The sequence below is a fragment of the Pongo pygmaeus genome, chromosome 2 (genome assembly GCF_028885625.2).
Source record: "Pongo pygmaeus isolate AG05252 chromosome 2, NHGRI_mPonPyg2-v2.0_pri, whole genome shotgun sequence".
NCBI lineage: Eukaryota > Metazoa > Chordata > Mammalia > Primates > Hominidae > Pongo > Pongo pygmaeus.
In genome coordinates, this window is record NC_085930.1 from 102,383,385 (window position 1) to 102,409,154 (window position 25,770).

General features: G+C 41.5%; 1 protein-coding gene across 10 annotated transcripts in view; it reads right to left on the reverse strand.

Moving 5' to 3' along the window:
* The window catches only part of DOCK3 (dedicator of cytokinesis 3), a 739,703-nt gene that overhangs the window by 177,823 nt on the left and 536,110 nt on the right, over nucleotides 1-25,770 (reverse strand). For all 10 annotated transcript variants that reach the window (XM_054483639.1, XM_054483636.2, XM_054483638.2 and 7 more), the window contains exons 13-14: nucleotides 13,360-13,448; nucleotides 1,801-1,926 (exon numbers count right to left, since the gene is read on the reverse strand). In XM_054483639.1, coding sequence (XP_054339614.1) covers nucleotides 1,801-1,926; nucleotides 13,360-13,448 — 215 coding nt within the window. The remainder of the gene's footprint in view (nucleotides 1-1,800; nucleotides 1,927-13,359; nucleotides 13,449-25,770) is intronic.

Sequence of the window (25,770 nt, forward strand, 5' to 3'; positions counted from 1 at the left end):
ATTTTGGTAACTATTTATTCTTTTTTCAATTTTGGTAACTTTTTTTTTTTCATAGTCAAGAAGCCTGACTATGCTTGGGCTCTTTTCCTAATTACCAGCCCAGAAAGAACTAAGAAAGCTGTCACGACAGGATGGTAGAAGTGTCCTGTGGCAGTCATTACCCCTACAACAGCTTTCATAAGCATGAAGTCTCCCTAGCATTTAGAGAAAAACATAATTGATCTACTAGCCTACATTTCCCATCCAAAAGACTCTCCTGTGTGCATGAGTAGAAGACGAAGGCTGTGTGTAGCAGCTTGCTCTGCATTTACAGTGTCTATGGAGAGAGAATGAAGGTGACAGAAAATAAATCTGGGCATAGCCTGGAAAGTTGGAAGGCAGCTGGAACCCATCACATAGGCCTTCTCTATGCCCAGGCTACCCAACTCTTTGTATATGTGCTGGCAAATGCTTCCAACAAGAGAATTTAGTGAACCACCATGAAGAACTCCAAATAAGTGATATTTAAAGTGATCACAATCAGTTCAGTCTAGCCTGGTCTGACCTGGCCCTTTACAACAAAAGCAAATAAGCTTTTAGCAGAGCATTAAAACTCGACTGAGGCCAGGTGCAGTGGCTCAAGCCTGTAATCCCAGCACTTTGGGAGGCTGAGGTCAGGAGTTCAAGACCAGTATGTCAGTACTGGATCACTTGAGGTCAGGAGTTCGAGACCAGTCTGGCCAACATGGTGAAACCATCTCTACAAAAATTGCAAAAATTAGCCAGGTGTGGTGGTGTACACGTGTAGTCGCAGCTACTCGGGAGGCTGAGGCAAGAGAATTGCTTGCACTTAGGGGGTGGAGTTTGCAGTGAGCCAAGATGGCACCACTGCACTCCAGCGTGGGCAACAGAGTAAGACTCTGTCTCAAAACAAACAAACAACAACAACAACAAAACTCAACTGAGAAGGTAGGTCCACTCCTCCTAGAATCTATCCAGATAACCAGATATTTACCCGTTCTAAACTCCTTTTCCTTATTTGCATCTTCTCTGCTTATCAGGACACCTAACATCCATCTGAACCATGCCTCTACCCTTTCTTCACTCCTGATAGCCCCCTTGGCTCTGATACCCCATTTGGATCCACTTTTCCAGCCCTACCCATGTCTGCCTAATTAGAAAACATGAACCTGATACTGACCTACTGGGACCACAGTTGAGGGTCAATGCATTCCCAATTTCTGCCCTGGCTCTCCATGGGGCATTAGATGAAATGGGTGATACAATTCCTGAGAAGCTGGCCAGGTAGTGGTATATTCACAATGTCTAATTTATACCATTTGCCTGATCTATTTTTCTGATGCATGAAAATGGAAATGTATCTGCTATTCCTACACATATGGGATTCACTGATACTACAGGCATATATTTTGATATACTCTTCCCCTTAAGCAGGAAGTTCTTGTGAGACAATTATATTCTAAGAAATGTGATGGAAGAGTAGAGTATAAAAACTCTCCAAGAAGGTTCCATATTCACTTCTACCATCACTTCTACTTCATAGAAGACAACAAAGCCTATCTGCTGGATTGTCATGTTGCACTGGTGAATGTAATGTAGGGGCTTCTGGAAAAGAATAAATGCCTATAAGAGCCAAAGGGCCATTGACTGCAGACTGCAGTAAGCAGCCTGACTCGGGATGTGGGAGATTTTAATAGCTGCAGGTCTTCTCCATAGCACAGTTTACCACCTGCTCAGGAGGGGAGCACTAGATTCCATCCTAACCCATCTTCCTTCCCAGCCCCAAGCAGTTCTGCATACCTGGCATAATGACATCAGGAAATCCCAATTTTCTTGTAATCGCCAATCCCCTATTAAATATCATGGGATTTTCTCTCCGAATCTGTTCCATGTCTCCACGAAGAAGTTGCAGAGAAATGATAAGACCTGCAAAAACAAAAGCATTTTCTTAGAACCACAGTTCTACCCTGTTATATAGTACTTGAAAAGACACAGTCATATTTTCCAGAAGAAAATGTGCAAAGTTCAGCAAAATTCTTGACAAAAACTTTTATGCAGACAGTATAAGTTATTTTGAAGAAACATTTTGGAAAGCTAAAGAAATTTAAGTCAAAGTGACCCCAATAACCCAGAGAATTAGTCTATTAAACATAGACTGAGGTCTGGGAGATTGAGTTGGCTCTCCCTCTGTTCCCCAGCATCCAACTAGGGTCCAGCTGGCCCTTGTGAATATTGAATGAGAGGGCTGAACTACGTAAGTTGTATATTTAGGAACCTAGAGAAATCTAAAGACTAGAAACAAGCATGACCAAAGAAGACCTTCAGTAAGGCCATCCCAAATATGAGAAATGAGCAAGCTAAGATGTGCTGTGTTTTATGCTAGGAGTATGCCAAAGTGTGGGAAGTAACTTTCTAATTCAATCTTGCACTGGCTTGCAACAGAGGAGACATCACATTCTGCAAAGAAAAGAGGGCACTTTTGTGGGACTAACTAAGCCTTGACTCCACGAGGATTTCAGATCCTCCACATGATCTTTAATCAAAACTTGGGAGTATTTGTAATATCCCCTCAGGTGAGCTGCCTTCTGGCTCCTTACTTACACCCTTGGAGTTGTGCACAAAGTTAGAATCTCCTGAAATTTCCCCCTCCACACCACTCTCCTGAGGGTCCCCGCTGCAGCTACTGGCTAGAAGGCTGTAACAGTCAAGCCTGTATGGAATTAGGAAGTGTTACCTCTATAACTGTGAATGGGTTTAGCTGTTAACAGGATGAAGAATTTAGGTGTTGATCTATGGGTTGACAGGAGGCACCCTCATTGGTCTATAAACTTGGGAGTTAAATAGCAGATGAACATTTATAGAAATGAGGGAATAAGGTGTTATGATAATGAATACAATTAGAAGAGTAGTAGCTGGAATGGAGATATTAACAAGCAGAATTGTAAAATAAGAATGGTCTAGGAATGGGGAGGAAGGAGGGAATGGAGAAGTAGACAAAGAGAGAAGTCAGATAGAAGAGTTATAGATATTTTATTTGGCAAGAAAAGTATGCCAGTAGCCAGGAATATGTACTCTCAGAGCTGGGCCAAGGGAGGAAATACGGTTCTACTACAGCCCGGACAGAACCTCAAGATTATCTCATTGCTTCTGCTCAACTCACGCTTTCCAAGAAACTTTGGGATTACAAACATGGTATCTCAAGTGTCATTAACATCAGGATCACAGTGCCCTGAAAAGGCAAACATACAATATTCCAGTTGACATTTTGGTTAGATAATCAGTGTTTAATATTTCAACCCCTCTAAAGTAATTATCTTAAGCCTAATCACTGGTGGACTAAACTGCAACTAGTTTATGAACCTGAAAGCCTGGGAGCCAGAACCAAAACCACAGTAATCTTTGTAGAGAACAGCTTGGGATATATCTGCCCTCACCTCATAACCCTAACTTATTCATCTTTGTTGTCTTTATGTAGCTATCAAATCATATCCTCCGGGTAAACAGAAATCCACTGACTTAGGAGACAGCTCAACATGAAGCAAATAGCTGGAGATTAAAGTCTCCATAATTTGAGGGGGTTGTGGTTGGAAGGCAAAAGCAAAAAAAAAAAAAAAAAATCAGTGGATGTACTCTAACCATTTTGCATCAGCAAGGGTTTAAGTACCCACTGACTGCCTTTTGTCTTTGCATTTGCTGATCAACCAAAACGGCGTACAGATGCAAAGTGAAACTCATGAAGATGTTGACTAAAGGTGCTGAGAGTGTCACAGTTAGCTTTTGAGCTACCCAAAGGGATCCTAAAGAGCTGCTCTCTACTTCTAAACGTAACAAATAAGAGAAAACCTTCAAGTTTATGCAAGAGATCAAATGAAAAGGCATGCAAAGAATGAAAGAAATCACCAATGGAGGCTATAAAAACTGTATGTCCTTTTGTAGAGTTGAGATCCTGGAATTTCTGGGTTTCCTTTCTAGTTCTGAAACCCTGGGTGATTGAAGCACATACCAAATAATGCTAAGGCATGATTCTGAGCACAAGAGAGCCTTCATGAATAGTTCAGTAAAGTGACCCACTCGCTCACCCAGTATGCAACCAGTCCCTTGGCAACACTTGATGTTCTACCTGACTATCATCTCAATGGGGCCCTCAAATCAACCCAGCCATCCCATTACTGGTATATACCCAAAGGATTATAAATCATGCTTCTATAAAGACACATGCACACGTATGTTTATTGCGGCACTGTTCACAATAGCAAAGACTTGGAACCAACCCAAGTGTCCATCAATGATAGACTGGATTAAGAAAATATGGCACATATACACCATGGAATACTATGCAGCCATAAAAAAGGATGAGTTCATGTCCTTTGTAGGGACATGGATGAAGCTGGAAACCATCATTCTGAGCAAACTATCACAAGGACAAAAAACCAAACACCGCATGTTCTCACTCATAGGTGGGAATTTAACAATGAGAATACTTGGACACAGGAAGGGAAACATCACACACCAGGGCCTGTTGTGGGGTGGGGGGAGGGATAGCATTAGGAGATATACCTAATGTAAATGATGAGTTAATGGGTGCAGCACACCAACATGGCACATGTATACATATGTAACAAACCTGCAGGTTGTACACATGTACCCTAGAACCTAAAGTATAATAATAAAAAAAAATTTAAAAAAAGAAAGAAAATAACAAAGTCTATACGATTTCTCTGTTAATCTGGTCTCACTGATTACCTGACACAAGAAAACCATTTTCTTACTGAACCTCTTATTGGATTAAAGACTGACCCATAAAAAAGTAACTGGACAAATTAACACCTGTGTAAAATATTGCAGGGTACTAACTTGAGTCTGTTCTTGTGCCCCCCTCCCCCACCCCTGCTTGTGGAAATGCTGGATGAGGATTAATTATATAAATTAATGTCAGCCCAAGATATGGAAATAAATTGTAGTTAACAGTCGTTTTAAAATAAATAGAAAACTTGTGTGTCAACTGCTTTATCTTCACTTCTCCTTAATGCTCTTCATGCTACTACTGGAACTGTTAAAAGTTCAGTTTGTAGCTACATATCCAAGGCCAACAACGGAAATGAAGAGCCACATCTATTAAAGTTCACATAGAAGAGTTGCTGCTGGATGATACATTTACTGTCAGCACTCAAACTCAATGTAGCAATTGCTTCTGCATTTTTAAATTATGTGACTTGAAGGAAAAGCACTAATGACTTCTGAAACAGAACTGCAAGGCAATGAACTGCCCACAATATCTAACAAAGATGGGTAAAAGTTTATAGCAAAGTAAACTAATTTTTAATAACGATGTATCTTTAATTAAGCAGACTAATAAAGACCTGAAATATTCCTTGAGCAACCTATAAAATTCTCTGACACAAAGACCCCAGAGTCCAGCAGTAGAAAACTCATGCTCAGAAGCTTGGCAACTGAGTAGAAAGGCCAAAGGCCTGGAGTCTGGAGACCTGGGTTCTATCCTTGTTCAGCCACTAAGTCATTTTGCTGAGCTTCAGTTTCCTCATATATTTAATGAGGGGGTTGAAACAGGTAATTTCCAAGGTCTCAACTAGCTTCTAACATACTTCAAAAAGCAGCAGCCTGTTCCTCCTACTGACTTTTCCACAACTACACAGAGACCTCCTCTCACTACAGCCATCCTAACTGAGGCTCTGAAGTCTGTGGTGCCCCACAGAGAGATCTTTCTAACACTGTTTAAATGGCAAGTGTCTGTGAGTTCTAGACAAAAATCAGACACAGAATATGGCACAGTCCCTGCTCGCTCTGGGGAGCAAGACAAAACTCATCATCTTAACCTGGTGAAGCAATGGTAGAAGTTGCTCTTTCATGAATTAGTACTATCATCTCTCTTTTTTTTTTCTTTTTTTTTTATTATTATTATACTTTAAGTGTTAGGGCACATGTGCACAATGTGCAAGTTAGTTACATATGTATACATGTGCCATGCTGGTGTGCTGCACCCATTAACTCATCATTTAGCATTAGGTATATCTCCTAATGCCATCCCTCCCCCGTCCCCCCACCCCACAACACTCCCCGGAGTGTGATGTTCCCCTTCCTGTGTCCATGTGTTCTCATTGTTCAATTCCCACCAATGAGTGAGAACATGCGGTGTTTGTTTTTTTGTCCTTGCGATAGTTTACTGAGAATGATTTCCAATTTCATCCATGTCCCTACAAAGGACATGAACTCATCATTTTTTATGGCTGCATACTATTCCATGGTGTATCTGTACCACATTTTCTTAATCCAGTCTATCATTGTTGGACATTTGGGTTGGTTCCAAGTCTTTGCTATTGTGAATAGTGCCGCAAGAAACATGCGTGTGCATGTGTCTTTATAGCAGCATGATTTATAGTCCTTTGGATATATACCCAGTAATGGGATGGCTGGGTCAAATGGTATTTCTAGTTCTAGATCCCTGAGGAATCGCCACACTGACTTCCACAATGGTTGAACTAGTTTACAGTCCCACCAACAGTGTAAAAGTGTTCCTACTTCTCCACATCCTCTCCAGCACCTGTTGTTTCCTGACTTTTTAATGATTGCCATTCTAACTGGTGTGAGATGGTATCTCATTGTGGTTTTGATTTGTATTTCTCTGATGGCCAGTGATGGTGAGCATTTTTTCATGTGTTTTTTGACTGCATAAATGTCTTCTTTTGAGAAGTGTCTGTTCATGTCCTTCACCCACTTTTTGATGGAGTTGTTTGTTTTTTTCTTGTAAATTTGTTTGAGTTCATTGTAGATTCTGGATATTAGCCCTTTGTCAGATGAGTAGGTTGCGAACATTTTCTCCCATTTTGTAGTTCACTCTGATGGTAGTCTCTTTTGCTGTGCAGAAGCTCTTTAGTTTAATTAGATCCCATTTGTCAATTTTGGCTTTTGTTGCCATTGCTTTTGGTGTTTTAGACATGAAGTCCTTGCCCATGCCTATGTCCTGAATGGTAATGCCTAGGTTTTCTTCTAGGGTTTTTATGGTTTTAGGTCTAACATTTAAGTCTTTAATCCATCTTGAATTAATTTTTGTATAAGGTGTAAGGAAGGGATCCAGTTTCAGCTTTCTACATATGGCTAGCCAGTTTTCCCAGCACCATTTATTAAACAGGGAATCCTTTCCCCATTGCTTGTTTTTCTCAGGTTTGTCAAAGATCAGATAGTTGTAGATATGCGGCGTTATTTCTGAGGGCTCTGTTCTGTTCCATTGATCTATATCTCTGTTTTGGTACCAGTACGATGCTGTTTTGGTTACTATAGCCTTGTAGTATAGTTTGAAGTCAGGTAGCGTGATACCTCCAGCTTTGTTCTTTTGGCTTAGGATTGACTTGGCGATGCGGGCTCTTTTTTGGTTCCATATGAACTTTAAGGTAGTTTTTTCCAATTCTGTGAAGAAAGTCATTGGTAACTTGATGGGAATGGCATTGAGTCTATAAATTACCTTGGGCAGTACGGCCATTTTCATGATATTGATTCTTCCTACCCATGAACATGGAATGTTCTTCCATTTGTTTGTATCCTCTTTTATTTCCTTGAGCAGTGGTTTGTAGTTCTCCTTGAAGAGGTCCTTCACATCCCTTGTAAGCTGGATTCCTAGGTATTTTATTCTCTTTGTAGCAATTGCGAATGGGAGTTCACTCATGATTTGGCTCTCTGTTTGTCTGTTATTGATGTATAAGAACGCTTGTGATTTTTGCACATTGATTTTGTATCCTGAGACTTTGCTGAAGTTGCTTATCAGCTTGAGGAGATTTTGGGCTCAGACAATGGGGTTTTCTAGATATACAATCACGTCATCTACAAACAGGGACAATTTGACTTCCTCTTTTCCTAATTCAATACCCTTTATTTCTTTCTCCTGCCTGATTGCCCTGGCCAGAACTTCCAACACTATGTTGAATAGGAGTGGTGAGACAGGGCATCCCTGTCTTGTGCCAGTTTTCAAAGGGAATGCTTCCAGTTTTAGCCCATTCAGTATGATATTGGCTGTGGGTCTGTCATAGATAGCTCTTATTATTTTGAGATATGTCCCATCAATACCTAATTTGTTGAGAGTTTTTAGCATGAAGGGTTGTTGAATTTTGTCAAAGGCCTTTTTTGCATCTATTGAGATAATCATGTGGTTTTTGTCTTTGGTTCTGTTTATATGCTGGATTATATTTATTGATTTGCGTATATTGAACCAGCCTTGCATCCCAGGGATGAAGCCCACTTGATCATGGTGGATAAGCTTTTTTGATGTGCTGCTGGATTCGGTTTGCCAGTATTTTATTGAGGATTTTTACATCAATGTTCATCAAGGATATTGGTCTAAAATTCTCTTTTTTGGTTGTGTCTCTGCCCGGCTTTGGTATCAGGATGATGCTGGCCTCATAAAATGAGTTAGGGAGGATTCCCTCTTTTTCTATTGATTGGAATAGTTTCAGAAGGAATGGTACCAGTTCCTCCTTGTACCTCTGGTAGAATTCGGCTGTGAATCCATCTGGTCCTGGACTCTTTTTGGTTGGTAAGATATTGATTATTACCACAATTTCAGAGCCTGTTATTGGTCTATTCAGAGATTCAAACTCTTCGTGGTTTAGTCTTGGGAGGGTGTATGTGTTCAGGAATTTATCCATTTCTTCCAGATTTTCTAGTTTATTTGCGTAGAGGTGTTTGTAGTATTCTCTGATGGTAGTTTGTATTTCTGTGGGATCGGTGGTGATATCCCCTTTATCATTTTTTATTGCGTCTATTTGATTCTTCTGTCTTTTCTTCTTTATTAGTCTTGCTAGCGGTCTATCAATTTTGTTGATCCTTTCAAAAAACCAGCTCCTGGATTCATTAATTTTTTGAAGGGTTTTTTGTGTCTCTATGTCCTTCAGTTCTGCTCGGATTTTAGTTATTTCTTGCCTTCTGCTAGCTTTTGAATGTGTTTGCTCTTGCTTTTCTAGTTCTTTTAATTGTGATGTTAGGGTGTCAATTCTGGATCTTTCCTGCTTTCTCTTGTGGGCATTTAGTGCTATAAATTTCCCTCTATACACTGCTTTGAATGTGTCCCAGAGATTCTGGTATGTTGTGTCTTTGTTCTCATTGGTTTCAAAGAACATCTTTATTTCTGCCTTCATTTCGTTATGTACCCAGTAGTCATTCAGGAGCAGGTTGTTCAGTTTCCATGTAGTTGAGCGGTTTTGAGTGAGTTTCTTAATCCTGAGTTCTAGTTTGATTGCACTGTGGTCTGAGAGACAGTTTGTTATAATTTCTGTTCTTTTACATTTGCTGAGGAGTGCTTTACTTCCAACTATGTGGTCAATTTTGGAATAGGTGTGGTGTGGTGCTGAAAAAAATGTATATTCTGTTGATTTGGGGTGGAGAGTTGTGTAGATGTCTATTAGGTCCACTTGGTGCAGAGCTGAGTTCAATTCCTGGGTATCCTTGTTAACTTTCTGTCTCATTGATGTGTCTAATGTTGACAGTGGGGTGTTAAAGTCTCCCATTATTATTGTGTGGGTGTCTAAGTCTCTTTGTAGGTCTCTAAGGACTTGCTTTATGAATCTGGGTGCTCCTGTATTGGGTGCATATATATTTAGGATAGTTAGCTCTTCTCATTGAATTGATCCCTTTACCATTATGTAATGGCCTTCTTTATCTCTTTTGATCTTTGTTGGTTTAAAGTCTGTTTTATCAGAGACTAGGATTGCAACCCCTGCTTTTTTTTGTTTTCCGTTTGCTTGGCAGATCTTCCTCCAACCCTTTATTTTGAGCCTATGTGTGTCTCTGCATGTGAGATGGTTCTCCTGAATACAGCACACTGATGGGTCTTGACTCTTTATCCAGTTTGCCAGTTTGTGTCTTTCAATTGGAGCATAGCCCATTTACATTTAAGGTTAATATAGTTATGGGTGAATTTGATCCTGTCATTATGATGTTAGCTGATTATTTTGCTCGTTAGCTGATGCAGTTTCTTCCTAGCATAGATGGTCTTCACAGTTTGGCATGTTTTTGTGGTGGCTGGTACCAGTTGTTCCTTTCCAGGTTTAGTGCTTCCTTCAGGAGCTCTTGTAAGGCAGGCCTGGTGGTGACAAAATCTCTTAGCATTTGCTTGTCTGTAAAGGATTTTATTTCTCTTTCACTTATGAAGCTTAGTTTGGCTGGATATGAAATTATGGGTTGAAAATTCTTTTCTTTAAGAATGTTGAATATTGGCCCCCACTCTCTTCTGGCTTGTAGAGTTTCTGCCCAGAGATCCGCTGTTAGTCTGATGGGCTTCCCTTTGTGGGTAACCTGACCTTTCTCTCTGACTGCCCTTAACATTTTTTCCTTCATTTCAACTTTGGTGAATCTGACAATTATGTGTCTTGGAGTTGCTCTTCTTGAGGAGTATCTTTGTGGCGTTCTCTGTATTTCCTGAATGTGAATGTTGGCCTGCCTTGCTAGGTTGGGGAAGTTCTCCTGGATAATAACCTGCAGAGTGTTTTCCAACTTGGTTCCATTCTCCCCGTCACTTTCAGGTACACCAATCAGACCCAGATTTGGTCTTTTCACATAGTCCCATATTTCTTGGAGGCTTTGTTCATTTCTTTTTATTCTTTTTTCTCTAAACTTCCCTTATCGCTTCATTTCATTCATTTCATCTTCCATCACTGATACCCTTTCTTCCAGTTGATCGCATCGGCTCCTTAGGCTTCTGCATTCTTCATGTAGTTCTTGAGCCTTGGCTTTCAGCTCCATCAGCTCCTTTAAGCACTTCTCTGTATTGGTTATTCTAGTTACACATTCGTCTAAATTTTTTTCAAAGTTTTTAACTTCTTTGCCTTTGGTTTGAATTTCCTCCTGTAGCTCGGAGTAGTTTGATCTTCTGAAGCCTTCTTCTCTCAACTCATCAAAGTCATTCCCCGTCCAGCTTTGTTCCGTTGCTGGTGAGGAACTGCGTTCCTTTGGAGGAGGAGAGGCGCTCTGCTTTTTAGAGTTTCCAGTTTTTCTGCTCTGTTTTTTCCCCATCTTTGTGGTTTTATCTACTTTTGGTCTTTGATGATGGTGACGTACAGATGGGTTTTTGGTGTGGATGTCCTTTCTGTTTTGTTAGTTTTCCTTCTAACAGACAGGACCCTCAGCTGCAGGTCTGTTGGAGTTTGCTAGAGGTCCACTGCAGACCCTGTTTGCCTGGGTATCAGCAGCGGTGGCTGCAGAACAGCGGATTTTTGTGAACCGTGAATGCTGCTGTCTGATCGTTCCTCTGGAAGTTTTGTCTCAGAGGAGTACCCAGTCGTGTGAGGTGTCAGTCTGCCCCTACTGGGGGGTACTTCCCAGTTAGGCTGCTCGGGGGTCAGGGGTCAGGGACCCACTTGAGGAGGCAGTCTGCCCGTTCTCAGATCTCCAGCTGCGTGCTGGGAGAACCACTGCTTTCTTCAAAGCTATCAGACAGGGACATTTAAGTCTGCAGAGGTTACTGCTGTCTTTTTGTTTGTCTATGCCCTGCCCCCAGAGGTGGAGCCTACAGAGGCAGGCAGGCCTCCTTGAGCTGTGGTGGGCTCCACCCAGTTAGAGCTTCCCAGCTGCTTTGTTTACCTAAGCAAGCTTGGGCAATGGCGGGCGCCCCTCCCCCAGCCTCGCTGCCGCCTTGCAGTTCGATCTCAGACTGCTGTGCTAGCAATCAGTGAGACTCCGTCGGCGTAGGACCCTCCGAGCCAGGTGCGGGATATAATCTCCTGGTGCACCGTTTTTTAAGCCCATTGGAAAAGCGCAGTATTGGGGTGGGAGTGACCTGATTTTCCAGGTGCCGTCTGTCACCCCTTTCTTTGACTAGTAAAGGGAACTCCCTGACCCCTTGAGCTTCCCGAGTGAGGCAATGCCTCGCCCTGCTTCGGCTTGTGCACGGTGCACTGCACCCACTGTCCTGCGCCCACTGTCTGGCACTCCCTAGTGAGATGAACCCGGCACCTCAGATGGAAATGCAGAAATCACCTGTCTTCTGCGTCGCTCACACTGGAAGCTGTAGACCGGAGCTGTTCCTATTTGGCCATCTTGGCTGCCACCCCATCATCTCTCTTTTAAAATACTCTCTACATGTTTTAATCACATTATGTCCCAAGAACGTGTAGTCAAGGGCACCTCTTTATAAATCAAATAAATAAATAAAGCAAAGAACATGACAAATATTGATGTGAATGGTAGTTTCCCAAATTGCTAGTAACTTTCCTATATTTTCAAAACAAAATTTTATTTGTCTCTTGCTTTAGCCTAGATTTAGCACACTGCATGGAGCTACTTGGCATCCAGGCACATGTATAAGGGAATACCGTCATTTAAAAATAGTGACAGGCTCTGAGATATCCCCCAAACCCCCACTAGGGTTTTAGAGGAATCAAGTTGTTACAACTGAAGGTCTCAATCTTGGCAGCCTCTGGTGTGGATCTCCTCTAAGGATCCTCCTAGTTGAGTATCTGCTCACCCCAAAAGAGAAAAAACAAAGTTTTCTACAACATGTACTACTCTTTAGAAACTGCTTGCCCCTCAGTGACTTTACACTGTCATTTAAGGACAACTTATAATTTCCAACAGGTCTATGAAAGTTAAAACAAAGAGGATTATGTAAAAGAGGTTATAAAATGATTTAGAGGTAAAAACTGTCAGGAGTAACCTGGTTCTGCATAAATTAGATAGCTATCTGCAGGGGTCTATAAAGGCACATAGGCTTTTAAATAATGCTTCTAATTTAATCAAGCATTAATGTTGAACTTAGAAAACAATATAATATGTAGAACTGCACTGAGATTATATAGAAATTATTTAAACAGAGTTTTTACAGAAAGGAAGGGAAAAGGAAAAGAAGAGGTTGAGCTAAGATGAAGCTTCTTTGAAATAAAGATTTTCCATTCTAGTTTCAGAATGACTGATACTGGCAGACTAATCACTGATTCTCATTATGGTCAGTCTTTCAGGAATAGAAAGAGAAGTGTGTGATGTCTGTATCTATATAGATATCTAGCTGTATATATAGAGAGGTATTTATTTGGCTGAGTATAATCTTTGTTGAGGCAAACATAGACTTCATAATGTAACAAACCCTGCAACATTTTTGCTCGCTCTGGATTTGAATTGGAACTCAAGTTACCTATCAACACATATGGAACTCATCATAGAAAAAACAGAAAATGTATTTTGGTCAGCAGATATTAGGGAAGGCCTCAAATTATTACAAAAAGAATGAGTAGGAAATGCCTGGGCAGGAGAATAAATGTCTGTAGGGAATACAGCAGCCAATCTGCACCAACCAACCGAAGTGCTGTATGATTAGCAACTACAAATGCAACACAAAATGTTCTAGTCAGAGAAGTACCTCACCATGGCTGGCGCTGGGGGCAGAGTACTTGGCACTGGACTTTCGGATGATGTTCTCGTGGATCTGGGACCACTCACTCTCGTTGTTGCACCTATAACAGAAGGACAGGTGTTATGGTACTCAAGTATTTTAAACACCTGGTCTGATGTTCCAATGTGTAACACTTAAGTTCAAAGGGAAAAGGATCCCTCACTTTCCTAAAAAAATGATGTTCTGTTTTACTAAATTAAACAAGGCTCATTTCCTATTAAGCAGAAAAGACATACTTGGGCAAAGGATAGAAACTCTAAAATGAATCCCTACAAACATTTAATTGGCAAAATTCCTCCTCTCAGAAGTAACACTATCCCACATGAAAAGTTGTTTCTTTTCTAGCACCCGTTGCATGCATGCGCACAGACATATAAACAGGCCCCAGAGGAAAGAAAGTTCCTGATAGAGGAAAAACATCTCCTCTCAACAAGTACTACTGTTTAGAAACTGCTACGGCATTGGTTTTTTACTGTCATACAACTGTCATTATGACTGGCCGCAATGGAAAGCCCTGCTAAGATAAAAGCAATGTTGATACTATTTGCATGAAGCTATGTTTTAACCAGACCAAGTTAAGAAAAGCTTGTGAGAGCAGTGGGCTTGATTTACCACGAAGTCTTCTGTGGTCAGGGGGAAGGAGGACTTAGCAGACAAAGCTGGATGCCTAAATGTGTAAGAATAAAATCTCTTCCTAGGAATAAAGCTCCTTCCTAGGAACTATGGGATTGAGACAAAATAATGGAGGAATAACAGTGCATTTCTCTTACATTCTGATGTTTTAGTGTCTTCCTTCTAAAGGCCAATTCCCGGAGAACTGCAACCACATAACCATTTGGAACAAAGTTTAGGAACAGAGACTAGGAATTCCTTATCCTAGTACAGACACCTTGATAAAACAGTTGGAAAAAGATGAGGGTAATCTCTTGAAAATTCCATTTGACACTTAGGGAGTTCCCACAGCCCTGGTTCTACCCTGTCCCCTGTTGGTTAGGAAGGTATGGATCTACCTATCCCAGAAAACAGGACCCATGCAAAAAGGAGAACCCATGGAACTTTCCATGGATTACTCAGATGTGTCCAGTTCAGCATGGCCACTTCCAGGAGGAGACCCCAGTAAGAGTTATAGAATGTGCCATCCAATAGTATGAAGCATTTCAGGTGTCTAAATAAAAAGGGTTGGAATAGAGGCCACTCAGAGATAAAGGAGGTCAGTTACTAGCTTCATTAATTGTTACCCAGTCAGTGGCTCTTTGGACTCCTTGGCCATAAAAATATATCTCATTTACTCAGAGCTGTTGTGATGAATGGTTAAAGGAGGTTCTCACAGCCCAGGGCTCTCAGAATAACTTTCTGCCTATAGAATTTCTTCCAAACAAGTAAAGAGGGAAGAGTATCCTTTAAAACAATCTCTTGTGATTTAGCAACTTAGCAGGAAATTAAAGCCTTGAAAATTACCTCCCCAAATGGATGGGGTAATTTCAGTTTTTCTCCAATAAAATACTCACTGGTACCTTGGTGGTATGGTGGAGCTGGAGCTTTGTTAGTCATACCAACAGTGGCAATCTGTATTATTTCACTCACGTCTACCCCTCCACCCAACACATACAATTCATTTGCTAGACAACTGACAGCCTGTTCCTGCCATTCCTCTCCCCTTGCATACCCCTTACGTATTTGTGACCTTCACAGCTCTGCCTTCAGCCCATTTCCTTCTTACCCTACAAGCCTTCCTGGGCAATCTCACCCATTCCCATAGCTTCAACCACTGCCAGAGGCTGCCAAGCTCCAAAGCATTGCCTCCAGCCCAGACTCATCCTAAGCTCCTGATCTACATGGCCAAGAAAATTCATTTCTCCCCAACCTGGCTGTACCCAGAGATGCCCTCTCACTGAGAAGAACTCAGTAGTTCACTATACCCTTCCAGCATTCACCATATCCTACAGATTTTGCAATCATAAAATCTCACATTTGACCTCTCCTCTTCATTGTCTTGGTTTGGTCATTATCATCTCTCTTCTGGACCACTATAATAATCTTCTAATGGGCCTTTTACACATCTTGCTTTCCAGAATGTCAATTTGGTCACATGGCTACCCTTCTTAATGCCCGTCACAGGTTAGAGGTCAAACTTTTCAGCAAGTCATTTAAGGCAGTCTCATCAGGGTCCTCTCTGACCTCTCCAGATCTCTTTTACATTGAAAAAGCCTACACAGACTCTACTTTATTAAATTGTATTTCTTGCCTTTCTTTCCCCGTCTTTTTTTTTTTTTTAAAGGATTCAGTTCAATATTGCCTTTTCTATGAATCCTTTCCAGCTTGCTCTATTATTCTCCATTCTCAACATCCCTACCTTAGACCTGACCACTACTTCTTTTGGGTCTTCACTGAATTCTGATTTCTAGAAGAATACCTATTATATTTTAGGGCACCTATCTGTCACTTCACTCGACTGCAAGTCCTTAGATGATAAGGACTGTGTCTTGCTAATCATCTCCACCACGTAGCAAAACTTGTAGCACATAATAAGTGCTTAATATAATATTTGTTGAATAAATAAATGGAATAATTGCCAAGGTCAATTGGTTCTTATAGCTTAAATGTTGCTAATTAAAACTTTGCCATCATTCTGCATCAGAATTACATTACACTAAAGGCAGATATTGAGGAAAACATTCTGCATTACGGTCATCCTATGAAATCATTACTAGATTTATCTTAAGAGGAAAACAGTAAAAGAGCAGTGAAAACAATCACATTTCTGGGGAAAGTAAAGGAAAAATGAATGGCCATATTTGTGCCTATTAGACTCAAGGAGGATGGGAGCACCAGTGGCTGGAAGTATGCTTGAAAGAAACTCCTGGTAGCTCCAAAGGAAAGATTGTTTGAAATCAAATGTCATGCACATTCATTTGCAGACTGCCAAGAGTGAACTCTCGAAATTTTGCAGTCTACTCATGACTGGCTATAAAAAAGATTTAGCTTTGCAGAACTGCCAAGTTATTGTTACAAAGGCATCAATTTACCTTCAATTACCAAGGCTTCTTTTTATTCTCTTAATACAGCACTTGCTTTCAAATACTATATGCTGTTAACAATGAATTCTTTCTTTCTATCTGTCTATCGACTGATCTATACAGGGTCTCACTGTCGCCCAGGCTGGAGTGCAGTGGTACAATCACTGCTCACTGCAGGCTTCACCTCCCCAGGCTCAGGTGATCCCCCACCTCAGTCTCCAGAGTACCTGGGACCACAGGCACACACCACCATGCCGAGCTAATTTTTGTCTTTTTTTTTTTTTGTAGAGATAAGGTTTCACCATGTTGCCCAGGCTGGTCTCAAACTCCTGAACTCAAACGATCCTCCCACCTTAGCCTCTCAAAGTGCTAAGATTACAGTCATGAGCCACCACACCTGGACCAATTGTTCAGTTTTTAAAATTATTCTCTTTAGTCCTAACCCCATAAGAGTCTTCATCATTTTATGCCTCTTTATCTTACTCTTCCATTCTTTTTGCAGCATCCTCATGTTATACCTGATGTAGTTATTAAAGGCATATTTAGGTAAAATTGCTTTCTAAATCCTTAAACCTCATACTGTGGTGATAGATGTGCACCTTCTTTTTCTTTTTTTTCTTTTATTGAGTCGGAGTCTCCCTCTGTTGCCCAGGCTGGAGTGCAATGGCACAACTTCGGGTCACTGCAACCTCCACCTCCCTGGTTTCAAGCGATTCTCATGCCTCAGCCTCCTGAGTAGCTGGGATTACAGGCACCCGCTGCCACACCTGGCTAATTTTTGTATTTTTAGTAGAGACAGGCTTTCACCATGTTGTCCAGGCTGGTCTTGAACCCCTGACCTCAAGTGATCCGCCTGACTCAGCCTCCCAAAGTGCTAGGATTACAGGCGTGAGCCACTACGCACAGCCTAGATGTGCACCTTCTAAAGCTATTCTTACTCACAATTCCTTAGTTTGAATTAGTATAAAGAGCAAGTGGGTTTTCAAACCCACAGAAATGCACACAGATTGTATTAGTCATAGTCTCACTAGCTCCATCCCTCCCTTTCCCTTTTTTTTTTTTTTTTTTGGTGAAGCTACAAATGACCTGTCAGTGAATGATAAATAATATCACATTCAAAAGGAACCCCACTGCTCTGTATCCTCTGCTCTAAGAGGCCCAAGTGGCTCTGTTGTAGTCTCTGTCACTCTTTGACTTGAAGTTAGTGGGAGATCCCTAGGAAGATGTTGGGACATCCTGGAAGTGGGAAAATGAGGCCAGACCCGTCTGCTCTTCCCTGCTGGGTTTTGTCACCTCGCAAATGGTGTTCAAAGAATTGTTCCTGAATCTCAGAACAAGGAGGTAAAGAGAACAGAGTGAAAAGCACCTGTGGTTAAGCAGTTCGGCAGGTGTGCAAGGTGCAGAAGCAGGTTCACCAAGAGGTGGATAACTTTCCTGAGTCTATTTGCTTCTCCAACTTCCCCTGACATCTCATCCCTGAAGTGTCTGAGGAGCAAGGCATCATTTTGAAACGTAGCCTTTGGCAGACTGCTTGCTGTCCTGCAGCCCAGTAGTGCCAGGACTGAGGCATGACAGAAACTCAAGCTGTCGCTACTGGGACTGGGGAGTATGCTGGAAGCATAACTACAGCCAGAGCTAAGGAGCAAGCAAGGCATGGGGTGAAGCTGCTGGTTCTGAGAAGCGAGTGCCACCAGGATGGAGACTGGGATGCAAGTGGGGTAAAATTTGCCTCTGGGACTTGATCACCAGCTGGGTGGGGCTCCTGCAGCTGAGGTGGGCTACCCCTGCCAGGGCCAGGGAGCAAGCCCCATTGGGACTAGGGTGTGAGGAATGTGCATTCCCACCCGCTGGCCCAGGCTCTGGTCACCGAGAATGACCCCACCCTCTATTGTGACAGGGTGTTAGCACAGCTGCTAACACCCCTCACCTGAGCACTCCACCTGGGGCCTGCGGAGTGCCCTGTCCATGACGGCTGGTGCTGTTCTCACCATTCGAAGGTCTGAGAACGAGCCTACCTAGTCCAGCTTCACTCTCTGCTCTGTGACAGAGAACACAGACCAGGGTCCTGGCAAATACCCAACCCAACCACTTTGGGCACCTGAGTACTTCCCCTAAACTCCTGGCTGCTATCACCTCATCTGGCACCTGCCTGCACGTGCCACCCGAGTTCCTGGAGACTGGGCTACCCAGCCCATTAGAGCCACCACCAACATCAACACACATCACTCAGGACCCAGAGAGTTGTCCCACTACCGCTACTGCTATCATTCATGCCATGTAGCTGCCCAGGAACCTGAGAATCTGCCCACTTGTACAATCCACCACTGCCACTACCAGCATCTGAGCAAGCCATGTGGAGGCCCACCAACTGACCCACCAATAATTGCCAACATGGCTGCCAGTGTACACTGCCCAGTGACACTATCACTGGCCCACCTGGCATCCTAGTCCCCAGCACAACTTCCCCACAGGCTTAACTAACAACTGTACCACAACCTATCCAGAAAATCACAGATGCCACTAATGCTGTTTACAGCCAAAGAAATCATACAGAGATGACACTACTGCACACACCAGAGTCAAAGCCAAAGTACCCTACCCAACCAACACCATAGATACATCTTTAGGAAAAGCTCTTTCCCTACTAAAGTAAATTCAAAAACAGGAAGAAGTGACTGTTACTCCAGATGCACAGATTTCAATGTAATGACACAGGAAACATGAAAAAGCAAGGAAATGTGACACTTCCAAAGGAACATAATAAGTATCCAAAAATAGATCTTAATCCAAGAAATTTTTGAAATCCCAGATAAAGAATTCAAAATTTTGATTTTACAGAAGCTCAGTGAAATACAAGCGAATTCAGAAAAACAATTCAGGATATGAATGAGAAATTTACCAAAGACATAGTTTTTTAAAGTACCAGATAGAAATTCTGCAATTGAAGAATTCACTATAGGAACTACAAATTACAGTTGAAAGCTTCTGCAATAGACTAGAATAGGCAGAAGAATCTCAGAACATGAATACAAATCTTTTGAAATAATCCTGTCAGATAAAAATAAAGAAAAAGGAATAAAAAAGACTGAGAAAAGCCTTTGTGACAATTAAATATTAAAATTATCAATATCCACAAGTTCAAAGAGACAAAGACAGGATTGGAAAATGTATTTAACCAAACAAAAATGAAAACACCTCAAGTCTAGCAAGAGATTTAGACATTTCAGATACAAGAGACTCAGCAATCCCCAGGAAAATACAATGCAAAAAGGTCGTCTCCACAGCACATTATAGTTAGACTGCTTAAAATCAAAGATGAAGAGGAAATCCCAAAAACAGCAAGAGATAATCAACTATTCACATATTCAGAGGCCAGAAGAGAATGGGATAATATATTTAAATAACTAAAAGAAAAAAGTCTGGCCAAATGCAGTGGCTAATGCCTGTAATCACAGCACTTTGGGAGGCTGAGGCACGAGGCCTACTTGAGTCCAGGTGTTTGAGAACAGCCTACGCAGCATGAGAAGAACCAATCTTCGAAAAAAGAAAAATTAGCTGGGCATGGTGAAGTGTGCCTGAAGTCTTAGCAACATGGGAGGCTGAGGCAGGAAGATTGCTTGAGCCTGGGAAGTTGAGGCTGCAGTGAGCTGTATTTACACCACTACACTCCCACCTGGGTGACAGAGTGAGACCTTGTCTCAAAAAAAACAAAAAAAACAAAAAAAAAAGGAAGAATAAAAGAAAAAAAATCTGACAGCTAAGAATGCTATACACACAAAATTATCCTTCATAAGTGAAAGAGAAATAAAATCTTTTCCAGACAAGCAAATGCTAAGGGAATTCATTGCTCCTGGACTGGCCCTACAAAAAAATTCTCATGAGAGTCCTAAATCTGGAAGTCAAAGGATGACATTTACCAAGATGAAAATACACAAAACGGCCAGGCACAGTGGCTCAGGCCTGTAATCCCAGAACTTTGGGAGGCCGAGGCGGGCAGATCACCTGAGGTCAGGAGTTTGAGACTAGCCTGGCCAACATGGTGAAATCCCATCTCCACTAAAAATACAAAAAAATTAGCTGAGTGGGACGGCACGCATCTGTAATCCCAGCTACTTGGGAGGCTGTGGCAGGAGAATCACTTGAACCCAGGAAGTGGAGGCTGCAGTGAGCCGAGATCTCACCACTGCACTCCAGCCTGGGTGACAGAGCAAGACTCTGTCTCAAAAAAACAAAAAAAGAAAAGAAAACACACAAAAATATAAATCTCTTTGGCAAAATAATCACACGGAGAAAGAGAAAGAACTTAAATGGTACCATTGCAGAAGTCCAGCAAACCACAACAACCAGTAAAAGAAAAAGGAACCAATTATATAAAAAAGTCAGAAAACAATTAATAAATGACAGAAACAAAGCACCACATATCAATAATGACACTGATCATAAATAGATTAAATTTTCCACTTTGCAGATACAGAATGGCTGAATGGATTTTTAAAAACCCACAATCCATTTGCTGTTTACAAAAAACTCGGGCCAGGCGCAGTGGCTCATGCCTGTAATCCCAGCACTTTGGGAGGCCAAGGTGGGCGGATCATGAGGTCAAGAGATCGAGACCATCCTGGCCAACATGGTGAAACCCCGTCTCTACTAAAAATACAAAAAAATTAGCTGGGTGTGGTGGCGCATGCCTGTAGTCCCAGCTACTTGGGAGGCTGAGGCAAGAGAATCACTTGAACTCAGGAGGCAGAGGTTGCAGTGAACCGAGATCGCACCATTGCACTCCAGCCTGGTGACAGAGCGAGACTCTGTCTCAAAAAAAAAAAGATATTCACCTTAGCAGTAAAGACACATACAGACTGAAAATGAAAATAAAGAAATGAAAACAAGATATTCTCTGCAAATAGAAACCAAAAGCGAGTAGGGATAACTATATTTATACTAGAGAAAACAGACTTTAAGTCAAGAACAGTAAAAAGAAACAAACAAGGTCATTATATAATGATAAAGGGATCAATCCAGCAAGATGATAAAAAATTCTAAATATATATGTAACCAACATTGGAACACCTGGATTCATAAAGAAAATATCATTAAAGCTAAAGAGAGAGATAAACTGCAAAACAATAATAGTTGGGGACTTCAACATTCCACTCTCAGCATCTAGACAAAAAAATCTAGATAATCTAGACAAAAAAATCAACAAAGAAACATTGGATTTAAGTTGCACTTTAGACCCAATGGAGCTAACTGACATTTCAGAACATTCTACCCAACGACTGCAGAATATACATTCTTTTCATCAGCACAAAGAACATTCTCCAGTATAGACCAAATGTTAGGCCACAAAACAAGCCTCAACTCACTTAAAAAAATCAAAATCATATCAAGTATCTTCTCAAACCGCAATGGAATAAAACTAGAAATCAAAGCCAAGAGGAACTTTGGAAACTATATAAATACATATAAATTAAACAACATACTCCTAAATGACCACTGGGTCAACAAGGACATTAAGATGGAAATAAAAAAAAAATCTCAAAATAAACGAAAACAGGAACACAACATACCAAAACCTGTAGGACATAGTAAAAGCAGTGCTAAGAGGGAATTTTATAGTAATAAATGCCTACATAAAATAGTTGACAGATTACAAATTAACAATCTAACAATGTATCTCAAGGAACTAAAAAAGCAAGAACAAACGAAACCCAAAATTAGCAGAAGAAAAGAGCAAAATGAAATAGAGACTGAAGAAAAACAAAACAAAGGATCAACAAAATGAAAAGTTGGTTCTTCAAAAAGATAAAACTGATAAACTGCTAGCTAGACTAACCAAGAAAAAAAAAAAAAAAGAGAGAAGCCCCAAATAAACAAAATCAGAAAAAACAAAGAAGACACTACAACTGATACTACAGAAATGCAAAGAATCATTAGAGACTATTATAAACAACTATATGCTGACAAACTGAAACACCTAGAGAAAATAAATAAATTCCTGGAAACCTACAACCTATCAAGATTGAATTGGAAAGAAAGAAAAACCCTGAACAGACCAATAATGCATAGCAAGATTATATCAGTAATTAAAAAGCCTCCTGAGAAAGAAAAGCTCAGAACCAGATGGATACACAGCCAAATTCTACCAAACATAAAAAGAACTAATACCAATTGTCTTGAAACTACTTCAAAAATTGAAGAGGACAGAATTCTCTCTAACTCATCCTACAAGATCATCACTACTCTGATACCAAAACCAGGTAAGAACGCAACAACAACAACAAAAACTATATGCCAATATCCCTGGTAAACACAGATGCTAACATCCTAAACAAAATACTAGCAAACCCAATCTAAGAGCCAATCAAAAAGTTAATACATTATGATCAAGTTGCATTTATACCAGGGATTCAAAAATGGTTCAACATAAGTAAATCAATAAACATGATACATCAAATCAACAGAATAAAGGACAAAAATCATATGATTATCTCAACAAATGTAGAAGAAAATTTGATACAATTCAACATCCCTTCATGACAAAAACTCTCACAAAACTAGGCATAGAAAGAGCATATCTGAAAATAATAAAGGCCACATACAACAAACCTGTAACTACCATCACACTGAATAGGGAAATATCTGAAAGCCTATCCTCTAAGAACTGGAACAAGACAAAGTTATCCACCTTCACCACTCCTATTCAATACTGTACTGAAAGTCCTAGCCAGAGCAATCAGGCAAGAGAAAAAAACTAACAGGCATCCAAGTTGGATGAGATAGCCTGAGTTAGCTAGTAGACTTCTGTGAAGTCCCCTGTGATGCAGAATCAGGAATGGCTTCCCTTGGTTCAAGCTGGAGACTGGGAATGACCACAAGGCTGGGCACCTGACTCCTGCACTTGTAACTACTGCTCACTTCCCATTTGCCCCTGGTTCTCGCCAAGAGAATTCATCCCCACTCAAGATTACATCACAAATTTCAGATGGGAGCTTCTCTCAACCTATGACTGCTGCCTGAGTTAGCTAGCAGACTTCTGTGAGGTCTCCTGTGATGTAGAATGAGGAATGGTTTCCCTTGATCCAAGCTGAAGACTGGGAATGCTCACAAAGTTCTTTCTCTGCTGCTCCTACTTTTTTATTCTTCACCACTCCCTAAATAGTTCTAGTGCTGGGTGGGGTTAAGGCCTTCCTCTGTGGGCTGAATTGTGAGGCATTGGCATCTGTGTTTATCAGGGATATTGACCTGTTAGTTTTCTTTTTTTCTTGTGGAGTTATTACCTGGTTTTGCTATCAGGGTGGTGATGATCTTGTAGGATGAGTTACAGAGAGTTCTGTCCTCTTCAATTTTTTTGGAACAAGCAGAAGAATGCAACAGGACCCCTATTTCTCACCATATACCAAAAAAATCAACTCATAATGGATTAAAGACTTAAACATAAGACCTGAAACTATAAACATAATAGAAGTTTGAAAACCTAGGGAAAACGCTGCTGGACATTGGTCTAGGCAAAAAGTTTAAGATCTCCAAAGGCAACACAAACAAAAATAGACAACTGGTAGTATATTAAACTAAAAAGCTTCTGCACAGCAAAAGGGGATGTTGTGTAAGTAGTTTGGAAATATTTTTCCCTTTCAACAGGTTGTCTGTTTACTCTAGCAAACCAGAAGCAAACCTGAGTAAACAGACAACCTGTTGAATGGGAAAAATATTTCCAAACTACTTGTACAACAAGGGACGAATATTTCCAAACTACTTATACAACAAGGGACTAATATTCAGAGTCGACAAGGAACTCAAACAACTCAGCAGGAAAAACAAGCTAATAATCCCATAAAAAGTGGGCAAAGAGTTTTTGTATTTTTTCCTCCCAAGATGGCAGATTGGAGGTAGTGTCAGCATGTCTCTTCCACTTGGAAAGACAATAGTGCGTAGAGATTCACACTGAACTTTTTTTCGAGAAGCAACACAAGAACTGAACAGGGAAGCTTAAAGAAACCACAGGCCCTTTAAAAGAAGTGGCAAGCTGCAAATTCTATCATGAGGCAGGTATAATTGACACCAAATCCCCAGAGTGTGAGGTGGGGAGACACTGCCTCTAGGATATACAACACCACTGGGAAACTGGCAATTCAGCCCACAGGGGAAGGCCTTAATCCTACCCAGCGCTGGAACTGATTTAGGGAGTAGTGAAGAATATAAAAGTAGGAGCAGCAGGGAAAGAGCCTTGTGAGCATTCCCAGTCTTCAGCTTGGACCAAGCGAAGCCATTCCTCATTCTACATCACAGGGGACCTCACAGAAGTCTGCTAGGTAACTCAGGCAGTAGTCTCAGGTTAACAGATGCTCCCAACTGAAATTTGTGATATAATCTTGAGTGGAGATAAACTCCCTTGCCCAGAACCAGGGGACAAGCGGGAAGTGTGCTGTAGCTAGGAGTGCAGGAGCCAAATGCCCCAGCTTTGTGGGAGTGGACTGGGAGGGGTATAGTGTGAAAGCCCTGATTGCTGTCTCCACAGGGAAGATTTATAGCCTGGGGCAGTTTCGAGTTCTGAGTGTAGACAGCCTGGAACTTAGCTAGCTGCTACTAATGGATCACTGCAGGTGTGAGACCTGCCTTGCCAACTGTGTGAGAGCTGGGTAGGGCTTACTCTCACCTACTACTTTCCATTCCCTCTGCAATCTCTTCTGTGCAGCAGAGGCAGCAACCTTCCTCCATGGAACATTACCTCAGTGGCCAGTAAACCACCCGCAGAGGTGGTGATCTCCACAGAGATCTCTGTGATCTCCATAGAGGCCAGTGCTTGCCCTGCAAGTGGAGAGCCAGGGTGTGGACCTACCTGACCCAGCTCCCACCTGGCTTTGTCCCTCCATCCACCCTGGTAGCATAACACAAAGAACAGAAACTTTTGGGAGCTCTCTAGCCCCACCCCTCACCTGAGAAACCAGAATACCTCTCCTGGGTAACATAAGGCAAGCACAAATCCCACTGCTACTACAGCAAGTGGTGCTCTTTTCCTAGTGCCATCTCCTAGCTGGGAGGCCAAATGACATAGTTCATTGCAGAATCTGCAGATAGAATAACACTGTGTCCAGAAAGGAGAAAACTTGTATGTTACCTCAGGTATTACCATTGCCTGCACCACCCCGGCTAACCAGGAGGTCCTGAGCCTGTCCCAGTGACCAGTTCGTTACTACTATAACTGGCATCTGAGAAAGTCAACACGCTAAGGCTATTTATAACCAAGGAATCTCACAGAGTTTACATCACTCCTCTGCCACCCCTATCAGGGCTGGTGCTGATAGCTGCTAGTGGGAGACTTAAGGACAGGTCATATCACTGGATCTCTTGCATAGGTTCACCAGCACC